Source organism: Gorilla gorilla, chromosome 8 (genome assembly GCF_029281585.2).
Source record: "Gorilla gorilla gorilla isolate KB3781 chromosome 8, NHGRI_mGorGor1-v2.1_pri, whole genome shotgun sequence".
NCBI lineage: Eukaryota > Metazoa > Chordata > Mammalia > Primates > Hominidae > Gorilla > Gorilla gorilla.
The window spans coordinates 145454376-145480711 of NC_073232.2; the positions used below are offsets into that span (position 1 = coordinate 145454376).

General features: G+C 61.0%; 1 protein-coding gene and 1 pseudogene across 2 annotated transcripts in view; one reads left to right on the plus strand and one right to left on the minus strand.

The window, feature by feature from the left end:
- The first annotated feature begins 1343 nt into the window (after window positions 1-1343).
- The window catches only part of ADGRA1 (adhesion G protein-coupled receptor A1), a 58140-nt gene continuing 33147 nt past the window's right edge, over window positions 1344-26336 (plus strand). The window contains exons 1-11 of one of the 2 annotated variants that reach the window (XM_063710593.1): window positions 1344-1628; window positions 2419-2560; window positions 3286-3656; window positions 8851-8945; window positions 10074-10348; window positions 10906-11062; window positions 11137-11248; window positions 13211-13435; window positions 17220-17393; window positions 22666-22930; window positions 25277-25404. In XM_063710593.1, coding sequence (XP_063566663.1) covers window positions 1407-1628; window positions 2419-2560; window positions 3286-3656; window positions 8851-8945; window positions 10074-10348; window positions 10906-11062; window positions 11137-11248; window positions 13211-13435; window positions 17220-17393; window positions 22666-22930; window positions 25277-25404 — 2166 coding nt within the window. In that variant the 5' untranslated portion in view covers window positions 1344-1406. Of the gene's footprint in view, window positions 1629-2418; window positions 2561-3285; window positions 3657-8850; window positions 8946-10073; window positions 10349-10905; window positions 11063-11136; window positions 11249-13210; window positions 13436-16186; window positions 16482-17050; window positions 17394-22665; window positions 22931-25276; window positions 25405-26336 lie in introns of those variants that run through there. The other variant, XM_004050301.5, reaches the window with a different exon arrangement.
- On the minus strand, window positions 14033-15856 carry LOC134759256 (uncharacterized; annotated as a pseudogene).

Consider the following 26336-nt stretch of genomic DNA (forward strand, 5'->3'; position numbering starts at 1 on the left):
ATAGGGTGCAGAGTCAGGGGGCCATAGGGTGCAGAGTCAGGGGGCCCTGGGGTGCAGAGCCAGGGGGCCATAGGGTGCAGAGTCAGGGGGCTGTGGGGTCCAGAGTCAGGGGGCCGTAGGGTGCAGAGTCAGGGGGCCCTGGGGTGCAGAGTCAGGCGGCCATGGGGTCCAGAGTCAGGGGCTGTAGGGTGCAGAGTCAGGGGGCCCTGGGGTGCAGAGTCAGGGGGCCGTGGGGTCCAGAGTCAGGGGGCCGTAGGGTGCAGAGTCAGGGGGCGTAGGGTGCAGAGTCAGGGGGCGTAGGGTGCAGAGTCAGGGGGCCGTAGGGTGCAGAGTCAGGGGGCCCTGGGGTGCAGAATCAGGGGGCTGTAGGATGCAGAGTCAGGGGGCTGTAGGGTGCAGAGTCAGGGGGCCCTGGGGTGCAGAGTCGGGGGCCGTGGGGTGCAGAGTCAGGGGGCCCTGGGGTGCAGAGTCGGGGGGCCCTGGGTTGCAGAGTCAGGGGGCAGAGGTGAAGCCACGCCCTGGGATGTTTGACCTCCCTGTGCCAAGGAGGTCTCCCCACAGCCCCAGGCTCCTCTCCACCAGCAGCTCACCCTGTACTGGGGAATCTTTGAGAGCACAGCTTTTCTTCTTCTAGAGACAGGATCTCACCCTCTCACCCAGGCTGAGTGCAGTGGGGCGATCACAGCTCACTGGAGCCTCAACCTCCTGGGCTCAAGAGATCCTCCTACCTCAGCCTCCAGAGTAGCTGCTAATAGAGGTAGACACGACCACGCCTGGTGAATCTCTCCATCTTTTATTATGTAAACATGGCGTCTTGCTATGTTGCCCAGGCTGGCCTAGAACTCCTGGACTCAAGTGATCCTCCCACCTCTGCCTCCCACAGCGCCGGGATCACAGGTGTGAGGCCCTGCGCCCGACCAGAAGCTCTGTTCTGACCTCATTTCCCTCTCTATCTCTGCCCGCTGGCCTTTGAGGCTCGGAGGAGCTGGCCCCGAGGCCCTTACCACTCACGGACTCGCTGGTGTTCCTCGTCACTCTGCCCTGGGCCCTTCCCACGACTTCTCTCCTCTCCTCTTGGTTCCTATTCATCTTTCAAAGCCGCCTCCTCCAGGAAACCCTGCCTGCTTGCTCCTCCCTTCCTTTGCCTCAGGCGAGTGCCTGTCCCTGGTGACTTGAGCCACAGCTATTTCTGTGCCTGTCTCTCCTCAGGGGCCGCCCACCAGGCTCACATCCTGCGTGGGACTTCGCCCATCCACACAGGCCAGTCACCTAGTCACCTATTAGGAGGCCCAAGGAGCAATTTCAGAGATCAACTCCTCCATTGCTCTGCAATCTCGGATCAGAGTGGAGACACCCCAGCCTCTCGGGGGGTGCAGTGGACCCAGGAAGGGGCACCTGCCCGGCAGATGCGAGGCCACAGGAACCACTCGCGGCTGAAATCCAGATGTGCTTCTCTGGGCAACGTCCATCACCGCCAGGCACAGATGGCGCACGGTGCACACTGCCGAGGGGGCCGGACACCACAGTCACCAGACAGCCGGGGCCGAACCGCTGAGGGCCGCACCCGGGACAGATGGACGTACGGGCCCATCGGGGCCCTCATCAACGTCAGCTTTCCCGGAGCAAAGGTGCTGCTGGGATCTGTGGCAGCTTCCCCCACGACCCAAGCCCCAAAGCCTGCGTGCAGAGGCCCTTCCGAGGTGAACTCACACCAAGAAGCCTCCCAGCCAGGGAGGAGAGAGCACGGGAGCTGGGGAGCTTCCAGCACAGAGCTAAACCCTGTCCCTCCTGCTCTCCCTCCCTCTCTCCCTCCCTCCCTTTCTCTCTCCCTCCCTCCCTTTCTCTCTCCCTCCCTCCTTTTCTCTCTTCCTCCTTCCCTCTCCCTCCCTCTCTCCCTCTCCCTCCCTCTCTCCCTCTCTCCCTCCTTCCCTCTCTCCCTTCTTCCCTCCCTCCCTCCCTCCCTTTCTCCCCTCCTCGGGCCTCCCCTCTGTTCTGTTGCTCCCCCAGGGTCAGACTCAGTCGCCTGTGGCCCCCCAGTCTCACACACCCTGAGCCCTCAGTAGATGTCATGAACCAGTGACTTTAAAATGAACCAACTGACTCTCACCCCAGCGGCCAGGCACAGCGGATTCCTTAGCCTGGCTACTGCTATTGCTCAGGGTCACTGGCTGGCTGTGGCTGAGAGTGTCCAGCCACACACTCCTTCCCCAGGATGTGGCCTCCCAGCTCGGAGGTCTAAGGGGGCTCTGAATCACTGGCAGAGGGAGGGCAGCCCTGGGGGCCTCGGGAAGCTGTGGGGTGGAGCACAGGGCAGGGCGATGCAGGCCTGGCCCCAGCCCTGGAGAAGGAGGGGCTCCACAGCTGCTCTCTGGGCAGCAGATGCCCCTGCCAGACATCACATGCCTCCGGGCACCTCAGGGTGGGAGAACGGCCGAGGGCGAGCCCTCATGGGCGTGGGTCTTGAGAAGTGGCTATTTGCAGAGACAGGCTCTTCCTGGGCTTCCCGTCTCCACCCGAGTGGGTGCCTGCTGGTGGCAACACCATCCAGGCAGGGACTCAGGTGAGGCTGGTGGTGCCAGGGGCCTGCAGATGAGGCCCTTCCAGGAGACTGGGGCAGCCATGGGGAGAGTGCGGCCCAGACAGCACCATGGGCCTGAGAACGTCCTCCCAGGCCATAGCCTGGAAGCAGGATGCCGGAGATTCCTGCTGAGGAAGGGGCAGAAGCCTGGACTCCAGAGGGCCGCCCACAGGTGGGACATCTGCCCGGGGAAGGGCCTGCAGGTCCTGGTGACCAAGGACACCCGGGAGCCTCTTCACTGGAGGAAGAGTCGGCTCAGGGCGGAGCCTGGCCACACAAAAGCGGCGTATCCCCCAGGGAGCCCGAGGCTGTGACCAGGAGGCCTGCAGCTGCCACGGATGCTGACGGACCTGCACTCACCACAGGAGGTCCGGCTGGAGGGCGGGTCCGGGCAGGGGCCACCGGGTCTGTCCTGCCCAGGGGACTGCCTGGCCCTGCCTGGTTTGCCCCATCACTGGAGCGCCCCAGTTTGGATGCCAAGTGCCGAGCTGGCACGGGTGACTCTACCTCGCTGAGAACTGAGGAACCGTAAGTGGTGCATTCACAGAATTCACACATCAAGCTTTTTAATTTCATTTCCAATTTAATATCATCTATCTCAGTCTGTTTCTCCTGTAACACAGTCTTGAAAGTTAAGTGGGCGCGACCCACTTAACTGTTCCCACCCCTTCCGGCACGGCACCGGCGCCGTCCTGGGCGCCCCTCAGGGTTCTTGGGACCTGGATTTATTGACCTGCTCAGAGAGGAGCCCAGTGGCCGTGCAGATGGGAAGGCAGCTGCTCAGAAAACAGGGCGTCTTTATTTGTTCCCGACTTTCCTAGGCAACAAATTACCAGAGGCCGCCGACTCGTTTGGGGAAATTGCTTCTGGGAACAGTGTTATTTTTACCTCCGTCTTGCAATCCTCTCACCCACCCGGCACCCCACCGCCCAGCGCACGCAAGCCAAGTCCCGGAGCTGCCATGCTCGTCTGTGAGGAAACGCTGGAGCTGGGTCCCCAGGGCTGCCGGGGGTCCACGAGCCCCCAGGGCCAGGCCGTGAGCTTGGTCGGTGGGCCTATGGCCGGAGGCTCCAGGCTGGTGAGGACCCTGGGCAGCAGGAGCCCCCATTGCCTTCTGGGATCTGGGCTGATGCTGCAGCGCTGGCCCAGTGGCCCCAGGTGGCCTTACGGCCTCAAAGACAAGTGGGTGCCAGAGCCCAGGTCTCCCTGGAGGTCCCAGTTACAGAGGAGTCGCCGAGACCAACGGCGGGGCCTTTACCCACACCCCGTGCAGGCATTTGTTCACAGGTCCCCCTGCTAGTCCTGATAAAGGGCAACGTGTGTGCACACGCGTGCACGGTGTGTGAGTAAAGTGGCAGAAAGAGAGTCATGAGGCGGTGACACCACCGTCCCCACAGCCACCCTCATCTCGCTGACGCCTCCCTGTATGCATTGCTAAAAGATAACGGCTGTGATTTCTTCAAAAATTAGCAATAAAATTCCTGTTTGATCAAGTATTAAGCCTAGGTTCCCATTTTCTGGGTTTTCTTACACTTTGTACAGTTTATTTGTAAAATCAGGACCAGCACAGGCCCCAGGTGTGGCTGGCTGATGTCCCGCCCTCCGTCTGGGCCTGCCGGCCTCCACCAGCCGCCGTTGTCTCCCCGAATACTCTTTGCTGAAGAAACGCCGGCCGGCATCCTCCGGCCGAAGTTCACCCTGTGGACTCAGGGGTGGTGCCCACGGTGCTGTTTACAGGGTCTTGTGGCCCCTTGTCTTTTTTTTTTTTTTTTTTCCCTTTTTTAAAAGACCAGGTCTCACTCTGTTGCCCTGGCTGGAGTGCAGTTCCGTGATCTCAGCTCACCGCAGCCTCAACCTCCCGGGCTCAGGTGATCCTCCCGCTTCGGCCTCCTGAGTAGCTGGGATTACAGGCACACACCACCACACTCAGCTACATTTTGTATTTGTGGTGGAGATGGGCTTTCACCATGTTGCCCAGGCTGGTCTCGAACTCCTGAGCTCTAAAGATCCTCTTACCTCGGACCCCCAAAGTGCTGGTATTACAGCGTGAGCCACCATGCCCAGCCCCTGCGTGTCTTACAAGGTTGTGGCTGTGTCTGAGGTACTGACCGCTCAGAGATGGTGGAGTCTCTCTTCCCACAATGGCTGTTGCCACATCCACTGACCCAGCAGGGGTCAGAAGGCCAATCCCCTCATCTCTTTTTCTTTCAGTGGCCCTGTAGACGCCTGCACAGGCCCCCGTGGTCCGTGGTCACTGTAGACGCCTGCATGATCTCCCGTGGTCTGCGGTCCCTGTAGACACCTGCACAGCACCCCCAGTCCATGGTCCCTGTAGACGCCTGCATGATCTCCCCTGGTCCGTAGTCCCTGTAGACGCCTGCACAGCCCCCCCGGTCCATGGTCCCTGTAGACGCCTGCATGATCCCCCATGGTCCATGGTCCCTGTAGACGCCTGCACAGCCCCCCGTGGTCCGTGGTCCCTGTAGACGCCTGCATGATCCCCCATGGTCCGTGGTCCCTGTAGACACCTGCATGATCCCCCCGTGGTCCATGGTCCCTGTAGACGCCTGCATGATCCCCCATGGTCCATGGTCCCTGTAGACACCTGCATGATCCCCCCGTGGTCCGTGGTCCCTGTAGACGCCTGCACAGCCCCCCGTGGTCTGCGGTCCCTGTAGATGCCTGCATGATCCCCCACGGTCCGTGGTCCCTGTAGACACCTGCACAGGCCCCCACGGTCCGTGGTCCCTGTAGACGCCTGCACAATCCCGCGTGGTCAGTGGCTCCAGAGTCCTCCCGAGATGATGTCAGCAGCAGTGGCCCGGATTTCTGGTGCTGCTGGCCCCCGGCCCCGACACACTCTTCCTGATCCAGCTGGGCATCACCATTGTGCCCAGGGCTCCTTGCAGGGGCTGTGGGCTTTAGAGACCACAGAGTGTTTGCCCAGAGTGTTCACTGAGACTGGGCTATTCATTGTTTAACTGGGCAAACTAGGAAACATGGCGGCCACCAGGGCTGGGGACCCACACTGGAGTGAGGAGTGTGGTGGGGATCACAGGTGCCGGCAGCCTGTGGGGACCTTGGCTCAGGGTGAAGCTGGGAGTCGGTCTGAGGATGCAGACCTAGGACCCGGCCATGCACTCAGAAGCAGCTGCCTCTCAGGAACCTCCCCTCCGATCTCTGTCATGAGCTCCCTGGGGGTGGAGCAGAGGCTCCTGCTCTTCACAGGGCCACCGCAGAAGCCTCAGGCCCCAGCCCTGGCCTGTGGTCACAGCAGGGAACAGCCACAGGCCCCGAGCGCTGCAGCCCACAGCACGCCCCGCCGAGGCCCAGCAGCTGACCTCTGTGACCTCTGTGCCGAGGCTTGGCCGACAGCACCATGTCCAGCCCTGCTGAGGCTTCCGTGTAAACTCCTCAGAGCACGCAGCCCCTTCACCTCCCACACAGCACAGCCCAGTCAGGGAGCCCCAAGTCCACACAGGAACCAGCCATTTTCTCCGGGCGAGCACCCCTGCTGGGCAGGTAGGAGAGGGCAGAGTGGCGGTGGCAGGGCCGCCCCAGGCCACGCCAAGCTGCATGGAGGGAGGAGCAGGCCCAGCCAGGAGCGGTCGCAGTCCCTGTCCACCTGGCAGGCAAGCTGGGGTCACGTGAAATCACACGTGGGCGCCCTCGGTCAGGAAGACAGCACCCACGGGCCAGGGAGTGAGCGTGTTTCCCTGCAGCGTTGCCCTGGGAGGAGTGGACGCTCGGGTCTGGTCCAGGAAGCAGCTGGGGCTGGGGCGGCCCACGGGCAGCAGGGCTGGCAGGAGGCTGGGGCCTGGTCCTTGTGTCCTTCCTGCTGGCCACACACCCACTACCTGGGTCCTGTGGCCCTCGGGGTGTCCTGGGCATGGTACGACCAGCGTGGGGAGATACTGCTAAACCTACTGACTCTTTGAGGAGTGAAAACGGAGGGCAGAGATTTGGGGGAGGAATTTTAAAGTCAACTTGAAAGGCTGGCTTAGTGGATCTGGCTGAGTCCAAATTGCATTTGGAGAAAATTGCTGTGTCAGGAATCTTTTTTTAACCTGCGGATGAGGAAATCTTGTTTTATCCGTAGTTTAGGAGTGACAGGGTTGCGCTGTGTGATGAGGTGAGTGCAATGCTGGCTCCTCATGCCCCAGTGGGGAGCCCCTGGCATCCGTGGGGCCACAGGCAGGGTCCTGTGGGGGTGGCCCACACGGGAAGATGCTGCCTTTTCTCCACCGAGGGCTGCGCCTGCCCCTCGCTCCCCCAGCATCACAGGCCAGAGGTCTGGGACTGGCCTGGACACCACTCCTGACGTGCTGGGCAGCCTTGGACCCTTCTTCCCCCACCCCGGGCACCCTCAGGGCATGGCACAGGTGAGGGGCAAATAGGAGCAGACCACCCACAGCATGGATCCTGCAGATGCAGGCACAGCGGGCCACAGGGTCCAGGAGGAGGACACAGCAATGCGGGGTGCATGGGCTATGGGCCGGGGGCAGCATCTGAGCAGGATCCACCACCTCCGAGGGACACGGGGACTCCTCACGCCCTCTGAGCCCCATCCCTGCACCTCGCTCACCCCTCCGGGTCCTCATGCCCACAGCCCTTGCAGGGCACGTGAAACCGGTCACTGTGGACCGGCCTTCGCCTCCGGCTCTGCCTCTGCCTCACGCCTCGTCCTGCGAGTCTCACGCCAGCTGCTCTGTGGCTGTGATGATGGCTGAGCATACAGACGCACTGGTCAAATATTTGGAGTTTGTGAACTGTATTTTGAAATTAATGAGGATTTTGGCTTTCATAGACTTCCAAAATACATAAACATGCCAGCTTCTGGGGAGGATGTGATCCACCTGAAACCAACCCCTTGTCAGCAGGGTGTTTGTTCCTGGGTGGCGCCTTTAGGAGCCGAGGGTGCCGGGCTCTGCGGCCGCGTGTGCTGGTGCCCGTGTCTCAGGCTCTGCGGGTTCCCCTGCCTCCTGGGTGACGATGTGGTTCCCAAAGTCTCCGCATCTTCTGGGGAGGATGCCTGCGCTGCCGTGGCCACCTGCCCAGCCCAGATGGAGCCGCCGTGCTCAACACCAAGCCCCAGGGCCCCTGACCTGGTCTCGCCGTCTCTGTAGCACCAGCCGCTACCCACAGATGCAGTCGGTTCAAGTGCTTATCACCCCCCAGAGCAATTCCTGAGAGCAGGGCCTTCCGGTGGTGTACCCCCCACCCAGCCCAGCCCAGGAAGGTCCACTTGCTGCTTGTATGGGAGCCTTGTTTGGGGAGAGGGGCTTGTGAGGCTCTGACGAATGCCCTCGAGGCCCCGGGCACACACCGCAACCATCTGTCCATGGCTCTGCGAGCCACTGGCTTCTCCCCTTTCCACAACGCAGGGAGTGGTCCCCACCGAGGGCATGAGTCCCTGCCCCCACTTCAGGTATTAGCTTGTTCTGGGCTTCGGCTATTACCAACAGCTCAAAGCAGGAATCACTGGCTCAAAGATTATTATAAATTTTTAAATAAAAAGATTATTTTTAGGCTCAAAGATATTTTGAAAGGAGAGAAAGCAATGTCTTAAGACACAAAGAACTGAAAAACTGCCCCTCGGCGTGTGAGCAACTGCCCCGCGGTGTGTGAGAAACTGCCCCTCGGCGTGAGAGGAACTGCCCCTCGGCGTGTGAGAAACTGCTCCTCGGCGTGAGAGGAACTGCCTCGCGGCGTGAGAGGAACTGCCCCGCGGCGTGTGAGGAACTGCCCCTCGGCGTGAGAGAAACTGCCCCGTGGCGTGTGAGAAACTGCCCCTCGGCGTGAGAGGAACTGCCCCTCGGCGTGTGAGAAACTGACCCTCGGCGTGAGAGGAACTGCCCCTCGGCGTGTGAGGAACTGCCCCACGGTGTGCCAAAACTGCTAATCCTAGAAAAACCAGCGACTCGGGAATATTAATTTTCAAACAAATAATTATTTTAACAAAATTGCCAGGTGGAACGACTTGCTTCCGACCACATCTAATTTGGTAAAATTGCTTTGGCCCGGTTGCCAGAAGCCTTGGCAGGAACCAGGCTGAGACAGCTGGGCCAGCCATGGAGGGGAGCGCAGCCGACGCAGGCAGGGCCGGGCAGCACCAGGCGGCAGGTGTGATCAGACGGAGCGGGTCCCACAGAAGGGCCAGGGCTTGAGCTGGACAAAGTCTGGGCCAGTGGGTGGGCAGGACCTCAGGGACCAGGCCTACTCCAGGCAGCACCAGGGACAGCTCCCAAGCCGCTGCCGGCTCTGGTCCCCAGGGAGGGGCTGGCTGCACCATGGGCCTGTTCAGAGTCCTCCAGGCCAGACGCCCCAGGGACGGCACCTGGGCTGACCCTCGAAGATGCTCCAGGTGGGTAAGGCAGGGAAGGCTTCATGAATGTCAGGACAGGGAGGCCCCATGGGTGAGCCGGAGGCAGGCGAGGGTGTGGTCGGGAGGGAACGCGTGCTTCGTCCCTCCTTGGTGGTACGGAGACAGGATTGTGGGGCCGCCTGCTTCCTCCTCACTGGACCCGCCCTCTTGCCTAAGCAGGACCCCGAGGGGTGCGGTGGGGGCTGGATCCCCATCCTTCTTGTGACCACGGCCCAGGGATGGCTGGCCAGACGGGGATGGCGTCCCAGCCCTGACAGAGCAGGGACAGGACCAAGAAAGGCCCCAGAGCCACCCCCACTCCTGGGAAGACCCCAACGATGGACTTGGCCCTGGAGGGACCACCAGGCTCCAAGAGGCAGCTCCTGACCCCCAGGATGGAGGCTTTTGTGAAAACCAGGTCATGTGGCTGATTATTCACGTCTGGAAACCAGAATAGTCCCAAAAATGTAAAACCATCTGGACATTCGGCTGTTTCTGTTTCAGCCTTTATCCCACGTTGAGATCAGGGTAGACCTGGGAGACAGCTGTGCAGGCAGCACCACTCTGATACAGAGAAGCTGGAGCCGCGGACCTGTCCCACGTTGAGATCAGGGTAGACCTGGGAGCCAGCTGGGCGGGTTGCGCCACTCTGATGCAGGGAAGCCGGAGCCTTAGACCTAGATGTAAAAGCTCTGTGTTCACAAATCTTCCCGGGGACCCACATTAACTTCCGAGTCGGGAAGGAATCGTCTGCATGAAATCGGGGGTTTCACGGTGCTCCCGCATCTTGGCGAAGATGGCGTCTGGTGGCCGTGGGCTTCACCGTCTGAATTCATGGACGTTAACGGGCAGGAGCGCATGCGTGTCGCTGGTAAGATTGGCAGTGCGGCTCTGTGGTTCCCTGTGATGAGCCCTCATTACAATTCCGGGCTGCATGTGGTGGTTTCTGTGGCAGAGTTTATAAGAAGTGTCCTCGCCCCACGTCTGTGGCCGGGTGCCCAGGCCGCGTGTCAGCCCTGGGAGGGGTGGACAGAGACTCACATCGAACACTCGTGAGCCTGCCTGGAGCAGCCACAGTGCTTGGGGTGCACCGAAGGGGAGCCCTCCTTGGTCTGCTGAACCCTGACTCCTTGTAGAGGGCTCGGGCCTCACCAGGGCTGCCCTTGTGAGTCCAGGGCCATCGGGGGTGGAGGAGGACACCAGGAGGGCAGGCTGCGTGCTTGTGGACTCCTGGAGGTCGTCCACCCACAGAAGCCGTGTTCTCATTATCAACACGCCCTCTGGCAGGACGCCCTGGAGCCAGGGCTCCCTCGGCAGCACCGGGCGCTACAACCAGACCTGGGCACCAGGCAGCCAGCAGCGGGGGCCGTGCTTGGATGCAGCTCTATGCGAGGATTTTGTGCCAGGCGCAGCCACTGGCTGGCGGGGACACTGTGGGTTCCCAACTACTGTGGCCTGGCCACATCCGCTCCCTTCCCCCACTCAAGTGTCCAGACAGAGGCTGGTGGAGCTCCTGGGCTGCAGAGGATTTATCCATCAGTGCGCAGCTGAGGACGTCGGAAAGCCATGTCTGGGGTGGGGCCTGTGGGGCCTCGGGGAGAACGGGTGAAGGCATGTCACCCCCAGTGTGTGAGCAAAGCTACAGCATAGCGGTTGCCCCAACAGCCAAGTGCACTCCTGCCCCTCACAGCCCCCGCCCCTGACACCTGCCTGGCTCCCTGGCCTGCAGAATGAGCAGAATCCCACACCCATCCAGCCCTCCCCACCTGATCCCAGACTGCCCCAGGTGCTCTCTGCCTGGGTCCCGGGTGGGCTCAGTGAGAGAGGAGGCCACGTGGATCCTCTGTGGCCACCGGCAGGAGCCAACAGGAGCTGTGGGGGCCCCAGGCCACACCGGGGACCCCAGAACCTTGTAGGATCGGGGCTTTGCATAGGGCCTCCCTTCCCGTGAACACCCACTCAGAGCCTACTCCTGCCTTCTTTCAATATCCTCCACAAGCCTTCAGCAAAACCGAGGTTCGCGACTTGGGGAGGGGAGGCCTTTATGCCTTTTCCAAGGAGGAGAAGGTATCTGAGGCCCAGCGGTTAGAGGCCTACGAGACCCACGGCCTTGGCCTGAGGTGGGCATAGGATGCTGAGACAGAGCACACCCCTCACACAGCCGGACCCCTGACACGCAGAGTCCGCCCCACAGTACAGGCCGACAGAACCCTGTGCCGTCCCCCTGCAAGCCTGGATGCGTGTGCCAGGGCCTTGCGCTGGACGCAGAGGCCTGGCCGAGGCACCCTGGACGCAGGCCCTGTGCGGTGAGGCCTTCCAACGTAAAACCCACCCAAGGGGCTCATTCTGCGGGGGGGGCCCACAAGCGCCAAAGGGCCTGTTCGCCACACGTGGTGGTCAGTGGGAGCCATGTGAGCTTCCCCGGGGGCCTCCCGCCTCAGAGGAGGGAGACTATCCTGGCCTTGTGTCCTCTCGGGGGCTCTGCTGAGTGCTTATTAAAGAGGCGGCAGCAGTGAGGAGATTTTAGGTTTGTTAATTTTATTATTTGGTTCTCAAACAAGGCTTCACCTCAGGGTAAGCACGAATCTGTTGGCTTGAATCTTGGCTAGGAATGGTCTGCACAAATTCAAACTGACGCTGGGGGGAGATGGCTGGTTGCCGTGGCAACCAGAGAGCCGTTTTTAATTCCGCATGGTGAGTGGCGGCTGCTGCCGCTGTGTCGGGAGGACGGTGGCCCTGGGTCCCGCGCGCTCTGCGGCCAGGCTGCCCACTCCCCGGAGGCTGCCATTTCCCCTCTCGGCGGGCTTCTAAGTTCAGGCTCTCAGAGTCTCCACCAAATGGCTGGAAACGAACAAACGCAAAGATCTCGAAAGTGTTCCAAAAAGAGGCAGGTCCTGCCCGAGATGCCAGTGGCGTGAGGCCGTTGTTGCTCCAGAGCTCCGTATTTACAGCAAGCTCCTCACGCGAGTCCCCGGCAGCCACGGCCCCTCCAAACTCAGGGCTGGGGAGGGGCTCACCCCTGGCGAGGGAAGACGGGGCTGGGGGCTCACCCCTGGCGAGGGAAGGCACCCATCAGCGTCCTGAGCCTCAGGCGTCGGCCTGACCTCCAACTCTGTTAACCTGCATGAGGCAGCGTCATCTCTGGGACTGTTTCCTGTTCTCCCACAAACAGCCTGCAGAACCCAAAGCTACGAGATGCAGAGAAACGTGGTCCCCTGGCTGAGGCCTTGCAGGCAACACGGCCCACTCTCTCTGGGTGGGGCGGGCCCACCCCGGGCCCACCCCCCATTGTTCCTTCCCTACGGAGGCAGCAGCCGCAGCTCAGGCCCCAAGGGGGACTGTGGCAGGAGCAGGCGGCCACCCACGGGCGCCCCACATCTCGTATCCATCAGGACGTCCCCTCAGAGGGAGGAAGCCCACATCCACTACTAAGAGGGCCGAAGGCTCCTGGCGGGAGGCAAGTCTTCAGCCATGGCCCCAGTGTTTCGGAGGAGGTCCCAGTGGCCTGCCCAGTTAATGAGGCCAGGTGGCGGCCTGGCCCCTCCCAGAATAGAACCCCAAACTGACCTTTCCAGAAGGGAGGAAGAATCGCAGAGCAGTGGGAAGGGCTGGGGGGTCCCATGCACCCGAGACCCTGTGAGCCTGGGCCTCGGGTGCCAAATAAACAACAAAGCCCTCAAGAGTCGCGCGCCTCAGAAGTGGGGCTCTCGTTGCTGTCGGGCGGCGTCCAGCAGCTGTTTCTTTGGAAGGTCAGTGTTGAAGGCGTTAGGATTTGCATCAGGAAGAACTGCCCCCACCCCCCTGTGCCAGCCCCACCTCCACCAAGGCCAGCTGGGCTGTGTTCAGACTGCCTGGCCCTCCACAAACCCCTCCGCAAACCCAGCCATTTCTTTTGAGAACATCTTTCCTCCCACAGTGAGGCAGGAGCCACATGCCTGCTTCTGTGTGGACTGTGAGCTGCGTGTTCTTACAGTTTTAAACCATCAGAAAAAGTCAAAAGAAGAATAACCCTTCGTGGCACGTCCATGGATGACGCTTCGTGGCACACAGCCCCACCCCTCGCTGGTGTGCTGCCTGCAGTGCAGAAGCCAGCAGGAGGCTGCCCTGATGGAGAACGTGGCTGGAGGGGCTGCGGTGGTCGGCCCTGGGCATCCGCTTGGCAAGGCTGCTGTCTGCAGTTTCCCATCGAGCACTCGTGGAGTTGCTGCTGAGAAAGGGGTGGTGTAGATGCAGTGGCCATGACCAGCACTTGGCCGTCTGCGCTGTAGGCCAAGGAGGCCTGCCTGGGCCCACCTGGCTGCACGGGGGAGCTGAGCCTCCCTGAGGAGAAAGGAATCGCACCTGGGGCAGCAACAGCAGCTCCTGCCTGGGTCCCTCATGGCCGCATGAGCCGCTTCCTCGCTGTAAAGCTCTTCACCTATGTAGCTATGTATCAATGTAAACAGGAACGTATCCTCCGCCTCTGCATCTCTGGTGAATCCGGGCGATACGTGGTGAGACACCTTAATAAACACCTAGATAGACCTTGCCGTGGTGAGCACCTGCCTCTGAGGGGCAAGCACGGGGCATTTTCCTGGCTAGGAATTCTGTCTTTCTCACCACGAGACTCTTCATGGACTTACGTTTTGAAACAGCATGTTTGGGTTTGTTCGGATTTTTAAATTTCATTCTTCTTTGTCTTGTTTCCATTTCCTGGTCTTATCTTTTTTTCTTTTGTTTTCCTCTCTTGGGGAGGTAAGAGTCAGGGAGGCAGGCGGCACCCTCACCCGTGTGCCTGCAACATGGATGAGACGCTTCCCTCCAGTCGGGACTGGAAAGGCGGGCCCTGTGGTCAGCCGGTGCCGCAGCCAACCCTGCAGTCCAGAAAGCAGACGCTTTGCTGATGAACAGCGAGCAGAGGGCCCGGGGCAGTGACCTCTGGTGGCAGGGCAAGTGCTGACGTCCCCGGGCTGCGGGGCAGACGGCCGCCGGCTCACCTGCTGAATGCCACCCAGAGGCCTGCGTGATCCTCCAGGGGGGCAGCTCCTCATCCTGCCACACGGCGCCCGGAGACTTCTGGAACACACAACCTCAAGTGGGGTCTAACCTGCAACTGGAAGAGCATGTGACTGTCTGTGCCTCGGTTTCCCCATCCCACAGATGTGCTCCCCAGGCCACCACGTGGGACTGTTCAGGAGACAGTGCCCGGTCCCCAGCACCACCCTGGAGATGAGACCTGAAGCAGGTGCCCTCCAAGGGCAGCTCCAGGGAGGGGCTCGCAGAGCAGCGGGAGAGGGGCCCTGGGGGGCAGCTGTGAGTGAGCAGGAGACACCCGGTGCCCCCACCCCTCACAAGGCCGAGCCCCACAGACTCTGCCCGAGGGCAGCTCTGGAACACGTGGCAGTGCCAGCTCCCCCGGGATCTCTCTCCTTCACCTAGGTTAGCACTAGGTGTGGAATGGGGCGGGGGGGCAGCCCTCCCGGGTCCTGACCACCACGTGCGGGGGCAGGAGGACATTTGCAAGCCAGTGGACCTGTCTGCCTCAAGTGCCGGACCCCAGGGCCCCCACAGCACCTGGTAGCCTTCTGTGTGTCCTACCCGGATACCAGCGGCCTCCAGGGCTTTCCCTTGGACAACCTTTCCCTTTGGAGCCTGTGGGGGCCCAGCCCAGGGCCCAAAACCAGCTAGGACTGAGGTGGGCAGTGGGAGCTTCTCTAGGGCCTCCCAGAGCCTGGCTGGCTCCACCACCTCCCTCTGCCCCCACAGCACCTTCGAGAAGTTCCCCCGCAAAGTCCCCATGGGACTCAGGGCAGGGCTCCAGTCCGTGTGCAGGGAAAGAGACAAGCCAGGGCCCCCCGCCCACCGGCCGGGGCCTCCTCTGGGCCCCAACTGTGATGTGCCAGGAGCCTCCCAGGAGACACAGGCTGACCTGTGCTCAGCGTGGTACCCTCACCTGGAGCAGTCTCTGTGGTGGGAGCCACTGGGTGCAGGAGTAAGACGTCAGGGCAGAGCCCATGGGGACCCCCGGCCTGGGGACATCTGGGGCAGAATCCTCCCCTTGCTGTCCGCCTCTTCCCAGCCCTCTTGTCCAGGACCATCACCCAGGGGACACCAGGGGGCTCCGAGGTTCCAAGGGAACGGTGTCCAGGGAGACAGGGCAGCCAGGTCCTGGGGTGCCTGGAGCGTCTCCAGCTGGGAACTAGACCGTCGCCTGCCTGGACCCCGTGTCCCTCAGCTGGAGTTCAGGGACCAGCACAGTGTCCCCACAGAGGGGCTCTGAGAACACCAGCTAGATGGGGCAGTGGGGCCCTGAGCACATCCCGCTCAAAAGCCCCATAATGAGAGGCCGGGGAAGCGGAACGCTGTCACCCCTGCATCTAATTCTGCCTCTGTGAGTCTTCATGACAACCTCCCAATAGTACATCCTTCAGGCCCCTCAAAATTCATGGCAGCAGGGCCTGGGGACCCCCTGAGCAGGTGCCAGTGTCACAGAACCTGGGGCAGAAGTAGCCATGCAAGGGTGGAGGCCAAGGAGGGAACAGGTGGAGGGGTGTGGGGTCACCCAGGGCCAAAGGGGGAACAGGTGGAGGGGTGTGGAGTCACCCAGGGCAGTTCCTGAGACTCTTGCTGAGGCTGCCACCAGGCCAGCACGTGCCCCAGAAAACGGAGTTTGTGACGAAAACTGGAGTGGACTTGGACCCACCTTGTCGGGTAGGAGGCCACTGGGGGCAGGATAGGGACCTGTGGGCTGTGTGCAGAGCCCAAACCTCGCTGCGGGTGGGAGGCTGGGCTGCGCCGCCCCTGGCACCCTGGCCTCCACACTCGCCTTGGCTCTGGATGCCCAGCTCTGTGGCCCAGGATGCAGGAGGGTTGGGGCAGGGGAACAGGGACGCTTTCTGCACAGCCACAGGCCCTGTCTGTCTACACGGGCTGCGGCTGCCCTGCTGACTCACACTCAGACGGGTTCACGACAGGTGCACCTCGGTTCTGGCATATCTGGACTTGAGAATGTTAAATAAAGGATGGAAAATTCCTTCCAAATCCATTTTCTTGTGTATATTTCTGTTCCTGCAGCTTCTCCACGGATGGAGATTGCCTTTGGGAATAACACAGGGTCGTGCAGTCCGCCCGGCGGCGTTTTCGGGCGAGGGTCTGGTGCTGGGGAGCGAGCGCGGAGCGAGGTGTCTCTTTAAATGCGCTCTGCAGTGTGACGGCGGCCGCCCGGCTGGAAGAGCCATCCCCACCCTGCGGCAGGAGCCCGCCCGCCGCCATCGCCCGCCCCGGTCCCCATGGTTACGCGCCTGCCTCCGGCCCCGGGTCCCCGCTGTCGCCGCGGGAGGTGCGCGCAGAGGCGGCGGCGCTGCTGGCCGGGCTGGGCCGCTCGTGCGCGGGGCTGTGACTCACCGGCCGGCGCCGCAGCCCCGCAATCTGTTGATAACTCGGTCCCAGCTCGGCCGCTGCCCTCGCGAATGGAGAGCGGGTCCCCGGCGCGGGGAGCGCAGCGCGTCTGTCTCCGGGAGCGCGGCCCGGCCGCCCCGGCAGCCGCTTCGGCCACAGCAGGTGGGAAGGACGCGTGGGTCTGGGCGGCGGGAGGGACGCGCGGGGCCGCGGCTCGGCAGAAAAGCTCCCGCCCCGAGGTGACGCCGGCCTCGAGGAAAGCGGCTCCGAGTAACTTTCGGCTCCGCTGGGGCGGGAGGCGCCGCGGATAATCCAGGGCCCCCGCCCCGCGCGCCCGGCCCGGAGCTCGAGCCACATCCAGGCAGAGCAGGCGCCGCGGCCGGGCTGGGGCGGGCGGGTCACTCGGTGCCGGTTCCCGGTGCAAACGCCCCGGCGCGCCTCTGGCTTTGTGCAGCCCGAGATGGTTGAGTTTGGCTCCGGAGCCGGGAGTGGGGCGCAGATTGATTTTTAAATATGGAGAAGGAGACGCATCTGCCGCTGGCGCGTTCGGTCCGAGCCCCCCACCGGTCCCCACCGGCACCGCCTCCGCCAGCCCCAGGCGCAGCCCCCAGGCCGCCCGCGGAGGGGAGGGAGCGACAGGGGCCGCGGCTGCTCCCTGGCGGGGTCGGTGCTGCGAGCTGCCCTCCGCGGGGACCCTCCGCCCGCCCCGCTGACCGCTGCTGTCTTCGCAGATGGGAGCAGCTCCCGGACTGCGCCCGCCCCGCCGCGGTCACCCTGAGGCCAGGGGCCCGGGAGCGCGACCTCCTGGCCGCCGTCTGGGACTTTGACCTTCCGGAGGCCATGGAGGCTGGCGGGGAGCAGGGCGCCACCTGATCGCCTCCCCCTGGACGCCTCCTCCAGCGGCGCTCACGCTTCGGTAACTTTGCAGCGCTCATGGTGAGTACGGGGGTCCCGGGGGTCCTGCAGCTGGGGGCTAGGCCGCTGCGGGGGGGCGGCCACCCGTTCGGGGACTCCCAGGCTGGAAAAGTTGTGGAATGGCGAGCTGGTGACTGGGCTTCCGGGCTCAGTGCCGGGGTGGGAGGCTCTGTGGAGTGGGGGCCGGGGACAGGCCGCGTGTCTGGGCGCCTCTGCTCCCGGCGTGCTAGGTGCTGATCATACTAATGAGTTGCAGGCATATGGCAATGTGGAATCATTTAATCAATGGAGGCGACGTCCCTCCCGCAAAGCTGGCATCCGTGCCCTGTGAAAACCTGGTCTGTGCCTGGGCTAGGGTCCCTGCCACCCCAAGCCCCTCCACCCTGGTCACCGGCCTCCCCCACGCCACCCTGCCGGCCCCTTCCCATCAGAAAGTTGATGAAAGGCAGTGCGGACAGACGTAGGTGGGCTTCAGCAGTGGAGGCTGTGGCGGAGAGAAGGCGGCCGCGCACACGGCAGGCACGGGAAGGGTGTTTCAGCGGGAAGGGGCTCGTGGCTGGCAGCTGGCTGGATCGGCTAGCCGGGCCCACGGTGGGTCCCTCCCTGAGGCACCAGCAAGCTTTTGCTGCAGTTGCTGAAGGTCTGGGTTCCGGAAGGGCTGACAGCTGAGTGAACAATGCATTGTGTGTGCTGGTAAGGGACAGCTGACAGGCGGTGAGGACCCAGGGCACGTGCAGAGAATGCCAATGGCCTCTAGAATGTGCGGCCGCCACAGACGCCGGCTGGCGTGCTTCGGAGCAGACCCAGTGTTCGCTGCATAAGGAGCCATCGGTCTGAGTCACTTGCTCATTTTCTTCTTGTTCCGTTCGAAATGTCCAAGCAAGAGAGATGCCTTTGCCAAAATTCAGTATCATCTTCCAGTGGCTGCTTCACCTCTGAGGCTGGCTGAGGTCTCCGCACTTACCTTTCAGACACCTGACAAGGTTGTGTCTCCAGCACCGGCAGCACCTCAGGGGGCAGCAGGCCGGCCCCAGGGCTCCTGCCTGCCCCCAGGCTCCCACCAGCCTCAGGAACCATCGCTGTTGCCCCACAGGTACCACACCCAGCGCAGCCCCAGGCCTCCCAGTTGGCAGGATCTGTGGCTTTTCAGCCTCAAATTCAGACCCTTATTTGCAAAATGGAAAACTGTCATTGACAGAGGACAGTGAACGGAGAAGGGCTTCTGAAGGTGGGGGTGCTGCCGCAGCCCGGGGGTCCCTCTCATCCCCTTCCTCGCCTCCTCCTCTCTAACCCTTGGCCCTTCTGCGAACAACTGTGCAGGGGCCTCCCCAATCCAAGAAGGGCACCACCCCTCGCAGGCTGAGCCTGTTCGTGCACTCTCCTCTCAGCTCCTGGCTCCTGGTGGAGCTTCCTGCCAGCACCTCCTCGGCCTGGGGCCACCCGGTCCCAGCCGGCCTGGCAGCCCAGAGCTCCTGCTCACCCAAGACTGTGAAAGCCTGCTGAGCTCGATCTGCCTGGAGAGTGCGGCATTTCAGCAGCTCACTGTTTTTATTCACGACAAGTAACATTTGCACCTGAGAAAATCTCTGAAAGTGTGAGGAGTTGCCCTCCTGTGCTGCATCAATCTGGTGCAGCATTTTTCTGCATGTGTCTCCAAGTTCACAGCGTAGATACCTGGGCAGGCTCACCCCATGGCCATGAGGTCTTGAGAAGGAAGCCTGGAGGCCGTGGGCAGGGCAGGGTGGCCCTGACTCTGCCTGCCCCACTGCTGTGCTCTGGGGGGCTCCTGACGCCTGCCAGGGACAAGCTGCCTGCTGAGCTCCCAAGTGTAAGGGCATAGGGCACAGGTCACAGGTCAGATTCTTTGGTGGCATCGCTCCTGGCCAGGCACAAAGGCATGAGTCAGCCCTGGATTCTGAGCTGCTGTCCAGCAGCTTGGCTGGGCCAGGCCGTCCTCTCAAAAGGCTGGTTTATCGGCCCATGGTGCTCTACAGGATGGACAGTTTGCTCCCCTCTGGAGGACCTGCAGGCCACCTGTCCAGTGGTTAAAGCTGGGGCACCTCCTTCTGCAAGCTGTGTCTCCGTCACCACTGTTAACAAGCAAAAGCAAACGTGAACTTGCCTGTCTCCGCAACGGGTGCTATCAGGACTTACATTCCAGCAGGCTCCGAAATGAAATAGGTGTCACTTCGCACCCCGTAACTTGCAGTCCGCACACTTAACTCAGAGAACAGTTGTTCTCGAGGGCCTGAATTTGAGGCTGAAAAGCCACAGATCCTGCCAACTGGGAGGCCTGGGGCTGCGCTGGGTGTGGCACCTATGGGGCAACACCTGCGGGGTTGGATGGTGTGGCTGATGCAGTGTGGTTGCTGTGGGATAGGGTGTGGTGTGAAGATGTCGTCTGGCCCTTTGTGGCTACTTTCATTCTACAATTGCAATATTTAGGTGCAGCTGGGAGCATGAGATCATCCTCCCTTCCGGGTTCAGGCCCCCTGCCGACTGTCAGTCTTCGGAATTAGATAAAGCTGCAGAGCTTTTGCTTTCCCTGTGACCATTTCCCTCAGAGGATCTGGGTCTGGTGGCCTCACTGAGGCACCCCACACTCGGCACAGGCTCTCGCTCTCCTAGTAACACTGTTTGTGGTCAGAAATTAAACAGAATAATAAGATTGGCATGACTGATATGGTGTGGTGTGTGGTGTGGCTGGTGTAAGGTGGTTGCTTTGGTTTGTGGTGGTGTGGGCTGGTGTAGGGTGGTTGTAGAGTTGGGCGGTGTGGCTGGTGTAGTGTGGTTTTTGTGGGATAGGGTGGTGTGGGGTGGTGTGTGGTTGCTGTGGGATGGGCAGTGTGGCTGGTGTAGTGTGGTTGCTGTGGGATAGGGTGTGGTGTGAAGATGTCGTCTGGCTCTTTGTGGCTACTTTCATTCCACAATTGCAATATTTAGGTGCAGCTGGGAGCATGAGCCCATCGTCCCTTCAGGGTTCAGGCCCTGTGCCGATGGCACCATTGCCTGGTTAGCATCTGTGTTTCTATGTGGTCATCTGTGAGCTGCCAGCTTTCTGTGAGTAGGGTGGAGGCTCTCAAAGGGGACTCAACCGAGCCCCTTCCAGCTCTCAATTCAGGGCTGACTCTTGGTCATCAGAGGCGCTGTTTGCTGCATCCTGCATGTTCTCAATGCCCGGATTGAGTGCGAGGACAAGCTTGGGCTGGGGGACCCCAGAGACCTGGTGTGTGTAGGGAGCTCCTGGGGTCTAACACTTCCTTCCCCAGCTTCTGAAAGGACAGAGTGCCTTCGAAACCTCCAAGGAGACGAGGCGGGTAGCCGAAGGGTGAAGACCTCCAACCGGAGGGTGACAGGCCCAAGGTCAAGGCCAGCCTCCTGGCGGTGCCCCCAGGAAGGGGAGTCTCGGAAGCCAAGAGTGAGGAGGAGCCTGCAGCTGCTCCCCAAGGCCAGACCCATGCGAAGTCCGCCCTGAAGAGAACCAGGATCAGGTCCTGGCCCAAAGGCAGGCTGTGGGAGACTCGGAGCTCTGAGTTGTTAGGAAGTACGTGAGCCCACATGAGGTGGGTTTATCTCTGCTCAAATTTTACCCCTTGGCCTCTGCCAGGAATGGGCATTCAGGAGGTGGGAGGGGCCCGGGACGCACGGCCTCTCACAGGGCGTAAGGATGGTCGGTCGCACTTACGAACATTTCAGAGCTGTACTGAGTTCTTTTCAGCTAGTTGTTTTTTAGTCTAATATCTAAATTACTAAAAATGGCTACAGTCTACTTCCTTCATCTCACAGATGGAGAGTTTGTCATCCCACCTCACATCTTCCCGAAAATTAAGAACTTTAAACAAGTAACTACCAGTCTAGAAAGAAAGCGTCTATGATATTTTAACACTTTTTTTCCAAATCTCTTCAAAACTTCACTAGCCCATCTACTCCTCCAAGAAGAAAATCATAACACACCTTACAAACGTAATGCCGACTATGGGTCATCTGTGTTCTGGAGGAATAAATTCTTCTCCTCTACCTTCCGCCTTTCCCCTGGAACACATCCATGAAAAGTTGACAGATCAGTAGATGCAATTATTATTTAAAAGGCAGACAAGGGAATACATCAGGCTCTCAGGAAATCAGTGTTCATTGGCACAGAACCAGGAAGTAAAACAGGCAGAACCAGAAAAAACAAGAAAGAGAAACAGGAAGAACCAGGAAGAAGCACCTGAATGAAGAAGGAGAAATAGGGAGGGAGGGAGGAAGGAAGAGAGGGAGGGAGGGAGGGAGGGAGGGAGGGAAGGAAGGAAGGAAGGAAGGAAGGAAGGAAGGAAGGAAGGAAGGAAGGAAGGAAGGGAAGAGAGCCTGAACCTGGAAGAAGGAGAAGGAGGACTGGAAGCACCTGGGAGGATATGTGTTCCTTCCTCAGCCAGTCGGAGCTGCAGACCTGGCCCCGGACACCTCACCGTGCAGGAAAGAAGATTTCTCAGCCAGTCGGAGCTGCAGACCTGGCCCCGGACACCTCACCGTGCAGCAAAGAAGGTTCCTCAGCCAGTCGGAGCTGCAGACCTGGCCCCGGACACCTCACCGTGCAGCAAAGAAGGTTCCTCAGCCAGTCGGAGCTGCAGACCTGGCCCCGGACACCTCACCGTGCAGCAAAGAAGGTTCCTCAGCCAGTCGGAGCTGCAGACCTGGCCCCGGACACCTCACCGTGCAGCAAAGAAGGTTCCTCAGCCAGTCGGAGCTGCAGACCTGGCCCCGGACACCTCACCGTGCAGCAAAGAAGGTTCCTCAGCCAGTCGGAGCTGCAGACCTGGCCCCGGACACCTCACCGTGCAGCAAAGAAGGTTCCTCAGCCAGTCGGAGCTGCAGACCTGGCCCCGGACACCTCACCGTGCAGGAAAGAAGGTTCCTCAGCCAGTCGGAGCTGCAGACCTGGCCCCGGACACCTCACCGTGCAGCAAAGAAGGTTCCTCAGCCAGTCGGAGCTGCAGACCTGGCCCCGGACACCTCACCGTGCAGGAAAGAAGGTTCCTCAGCCAGTCGGAGCTGCAGACCTGGCCCCGGACACCTCACCGTGCAGGAAAGAAGGTTCCTCAGCCAGTCGGAGCTGCAGACCTGGCCCCGGACACCTCACCGTGCAGCAAAGAAGGTTCCTCAGCCAGTCGGAGCTGCAGACCTGGCCCCGGACACCTCACCGTGCAGGAAAGAAGGTTCCTCAGCCAGTCGGAGCTGCAGACCTGGCCCCGGACACCTCACCGTGCAGGAAAGAAGGTTCCTCAGCCAGTCGGAGCTGCAGACCTGGCCCCGGACACCTCACCGTGCAGGAAAGAAGGTTCCTCAGCCAGTCGGAGCTGCAGACCTGGCCCTGGACACCTCACCATGCAGGAAAGAAGGTTCCTCAGCCAGTCGGAGCTGCAGACCTGGTCCTGGACACCTCACCGTGCAGGAAAGAAGGTTCCTCAGCCAGTCGGAGCTGCAGACCTGGCCCTGGACACCTCACTGTGCAGGAAAGAAGGTTCCTCAGCCAGTCGGAGCTGCAGACCTGGCCCTGGACACCTCACCGTGCAGGAAAGAAGGTTCCTCAGCCAGTCGGAGCTGCAGACCTGGCCCCGGACACCTCACCCGCAGGGAGGAAGATTCCTTCAGGCAGCTGGCATTCCCCAGGTTTGAAGAGGTCACTTTCCCACCTCTCACTGCTGCAGAAAGGTTAAGTTTTGATCAGAAAATTCACACATAACTTGACTGACTGCTTTCTTCTCATCTTTCCTCCTTTCTTTTTGTCTTTAACACCCTGACCCACTTGATTTGCAGAACACACCAAAGAAGAGACCTCCAATTAAAATGAGGGAAAACAGAGGAGGAAGTTATGACTAAAGAAAGAGGAGACACAAATAAGCCAGAGCACGAGTCCCACGCACGCCAGGCTCACACGCTGGCGGGACTGTTGGCTCCGAGGCCGGCGGATGGGAGATGGATGCCCGCCTTCCCCAGGGAAGCAGAGACATCTCTGGGTGCCTTCTAGAACCAAGCTGGCATTCCGGCCATTTCATCTGGGCCAAGAAGGTCGGGGTCACCTTCATCCGCCCCTTCCCAGCCCCCTTGGGTCCTTGGAACCGTGTTCTTCACCCCCCAGGAGCCTGGCTGCATTGCGAGCCGAGGGTCCGGGAACTCTGCTTCTGACTTGCCGGCCCACCCCTGTCATTCAGGCTCTGTTCAGCCACAGATCAGACCAGCAGGACTGGGGAACACTTGCAAAGAAGAATCTGTGCATGTGCAAACTTTAAAAGACAACACACGTCTCCACTGCACATGACCCACTTTGAATTTTAAATGTCACCTCTGAAAATGTAGAAAGGCACTGTTGTTAACTGTAATTTGGAGACAAGAAAAAAAAAAGAAACCAAACCAAATCACACATCTGTTTCTTATAAAACATCTTGTTGACCCATGGATCACTGCACAGGTGAGGACCATGGCCCAGGCCGCCAGCTCACGTGGCAGCTCCGGGCGTCCACGCCTGCCCTTGCCACCTCAGTCCGTGTGAAACCTCACAGCTTGGCCTTCAGACGAGAAGCCCCACACAAGGCGGCGTGGCCCTCGCTGTCACTGGAGCTTGGGCGGCCTCCTCCCAGCGCAGCCTGCACCTTGCACTCGTGCCCTGAGACGTTTGCCTCTTGCATGAAAAGCAGCTCTGATTGGGCTTAACCCGAAGGGGTTTGTGTTTGTGACTAAAAGCCGCAAACGGGAGGCTAAGTCTCCTTCTGGCCCTGAGGATGGAGGCAGCGGGACAGGACGCGGCTCGCAGGCACCAGACATCAGGGCACACACTTTCCTGGCTGCCATCTGCGCCTCCGCCCACCGTGGCACCGCCCCCCGCCCCCGCAGCTGAGCAGGAGTCTGAATCCTGCAGGAAGGCGCAGCGGCCACAGCAGCCCCAGGAAGGCCGTGGGAGGACGCGTGAGGGCCCGGGGCAGACCACCCCAGGCTCTTCAACACAACAGATGAGAACGAAGTCCTTGTTCCAGGCGACTCACTGAGGAAATGCTCCGATAGACTCGGAGAGGGCTGGACACAGAGTGGACCCCACTCTCTTGGCTTCTCTCGCGGATCTGGGTTTGCAACGGTGGCTCGTCGGAACTGTGTAGAGTGTTCAGGTTTATTTTAGATCCTGGGTCAATGTCTTGGAGGAAAAGCCATTGACTCTCGTGGAAGAATCCTGGGGACAAGAATCTGGGGCGTCGCTCACGCTAAACCTTCAGTTCTTCTACCCACATGCGGCATTCTCCACCTCCCAGCAACAGATAACTCACTGGATAACCTGATGTCGGGATTTGGCCGGGAAAACATGCTTTTCTGTGACTTTGGAGCTGTTTGCACGTGGCAGGAAGTGGGCGCCTACTAAACCAGCAAACGTGGGACAACCAGCCCGAGCCACGCCAGAGCCCCCATGCATCGTCTCCCGGTGGCAAGCACTCCAGTAGCCAGAACACCAAGGAGGGACGTGCGAGTGTCCACAGTTGGCCGGGCTGTCCCTGGGCTGCTCTCTGGGGGAAGCAGGAGACCCAGCTGGAGCTCAGACCAGACACTCACCCCACGACTGTTGCAGGAGGAAACTGACGCTTCGGGCTCTGGGGCACTCAGGAGAATCTGGACAGAGGCCCACCCAGCTCACCTCTTTACAGAGGGGCAGAGTGAGGGTGGGGCTCTCCTGGGCCCTGACCCCCCCGAAAACCCTCAGGGGCCTCTATCCAGGGTGGGCCTCAGAGCCAAGCCTGAACCACAGGGCGCTGTCTCTCTGTGGGGTCCTGGTGTCCAGGAAGAAATGGGCAGATTCTAAACACTCCCCGGAAAGCAAAGTGTCTGCTGTCACTCCAGCTCTGTGGCCCCACACCGGCACCCGCTCCTCTCCCAGGTGCCTTCACCCTCGCACAGGTCCAGGCTCCTCATCCCGGGATGCAGGGCCCCTCCGGTGCCCGCCTGGCCAGTGCTGTTCGAACCCTGGGGCAGGGGCCCTATTTCGGGCTTTGACTGTCAGCCAGTCCCTTGGCTCCCCGGAGCACCCTCTGTCCATGGTGGACACTCTCTAGCCAGCCAGGGCCTCGTCTTGGCTGGACGGACAAGAAGTGTGGCCTTAGGAGGGAAGCAGGAGCTCTCGGGCCCCCTGGCTGCCTGCGTCCCGACACAGGTGACACTGCCTCTGCCCATGGCCCTTCCTGCACAGGAGGGTCCCTCTCCACTTCCCGCCTCACTCAGCCGGAGCCATCCCAGAAGCCCGGCCGGCTGCCTCCTCCTGCCCCAATGCCCAGGGCAGCATCCATGGTGTGGTCAGAGTGGCTGGAGCCTGGTACAGGTGCAGCGATCACCAGGGGGCGGGGTCAGAGCTGCTGGAGCCTGGTACAGGTGCAGCGATCACCAGGGGGCGGGGTCAGAGCTGCTGGAGCCTGGCACAGGTGCAGCGATCACCAGGGGGCTGGGGAGGGGCCAGGCGGCTGCAGCCCTCACCCCTGCTGGCACCCACCCTGCTCGCCTGCCTGAGGTTCATAACTAAACCCCACACGGTGGGGCCCTGAAGCACAGACATGTTTCCCACAGTCTGGAGGCTGGAAGCCTGAGACGGAGCTGAGTGCGGGCTGGTGCCCTGAGGCCCCCTCCCGGGCCTGTGCACGCATGTTTCTAGGCTGATGCCCCTGAAGCCCCCTCCCCAGCCTGTGCACCCCTCTGTGCTTCCCCGGTGAGCTCACCTCACTCACCTGATGAAGAAAAGATGAAGCTCCATCAGCTCCAAGCCTTTCCAGCTGGGGCGATTTTCCCCCAGTCTACTCTGCCACAGAGAACACACATTCCCCTTTAAACTCTGACCCTGAACACTTTTCTTGGGCAGAGAAGCAGGTGGAGTTAGCGGCCTCCGGTCCAGGTCTGTTGGTGCCAAACAGTCTCCACTCTATCTCCACCTCTCGCAGAAGCTCGTACAGAATCCTCCCGGAAGATGTTGACAAGCAGGGTTTCGACAAGTGTGGGGCTCCCAGTGCGGCTGGGGCCATCCCGTGGTTTCCCTGCCTCTCTGTAAGGCCCATCCAGACCCCACCCGGCCACCCGCAGGCCACGGGAAGAGAGGAG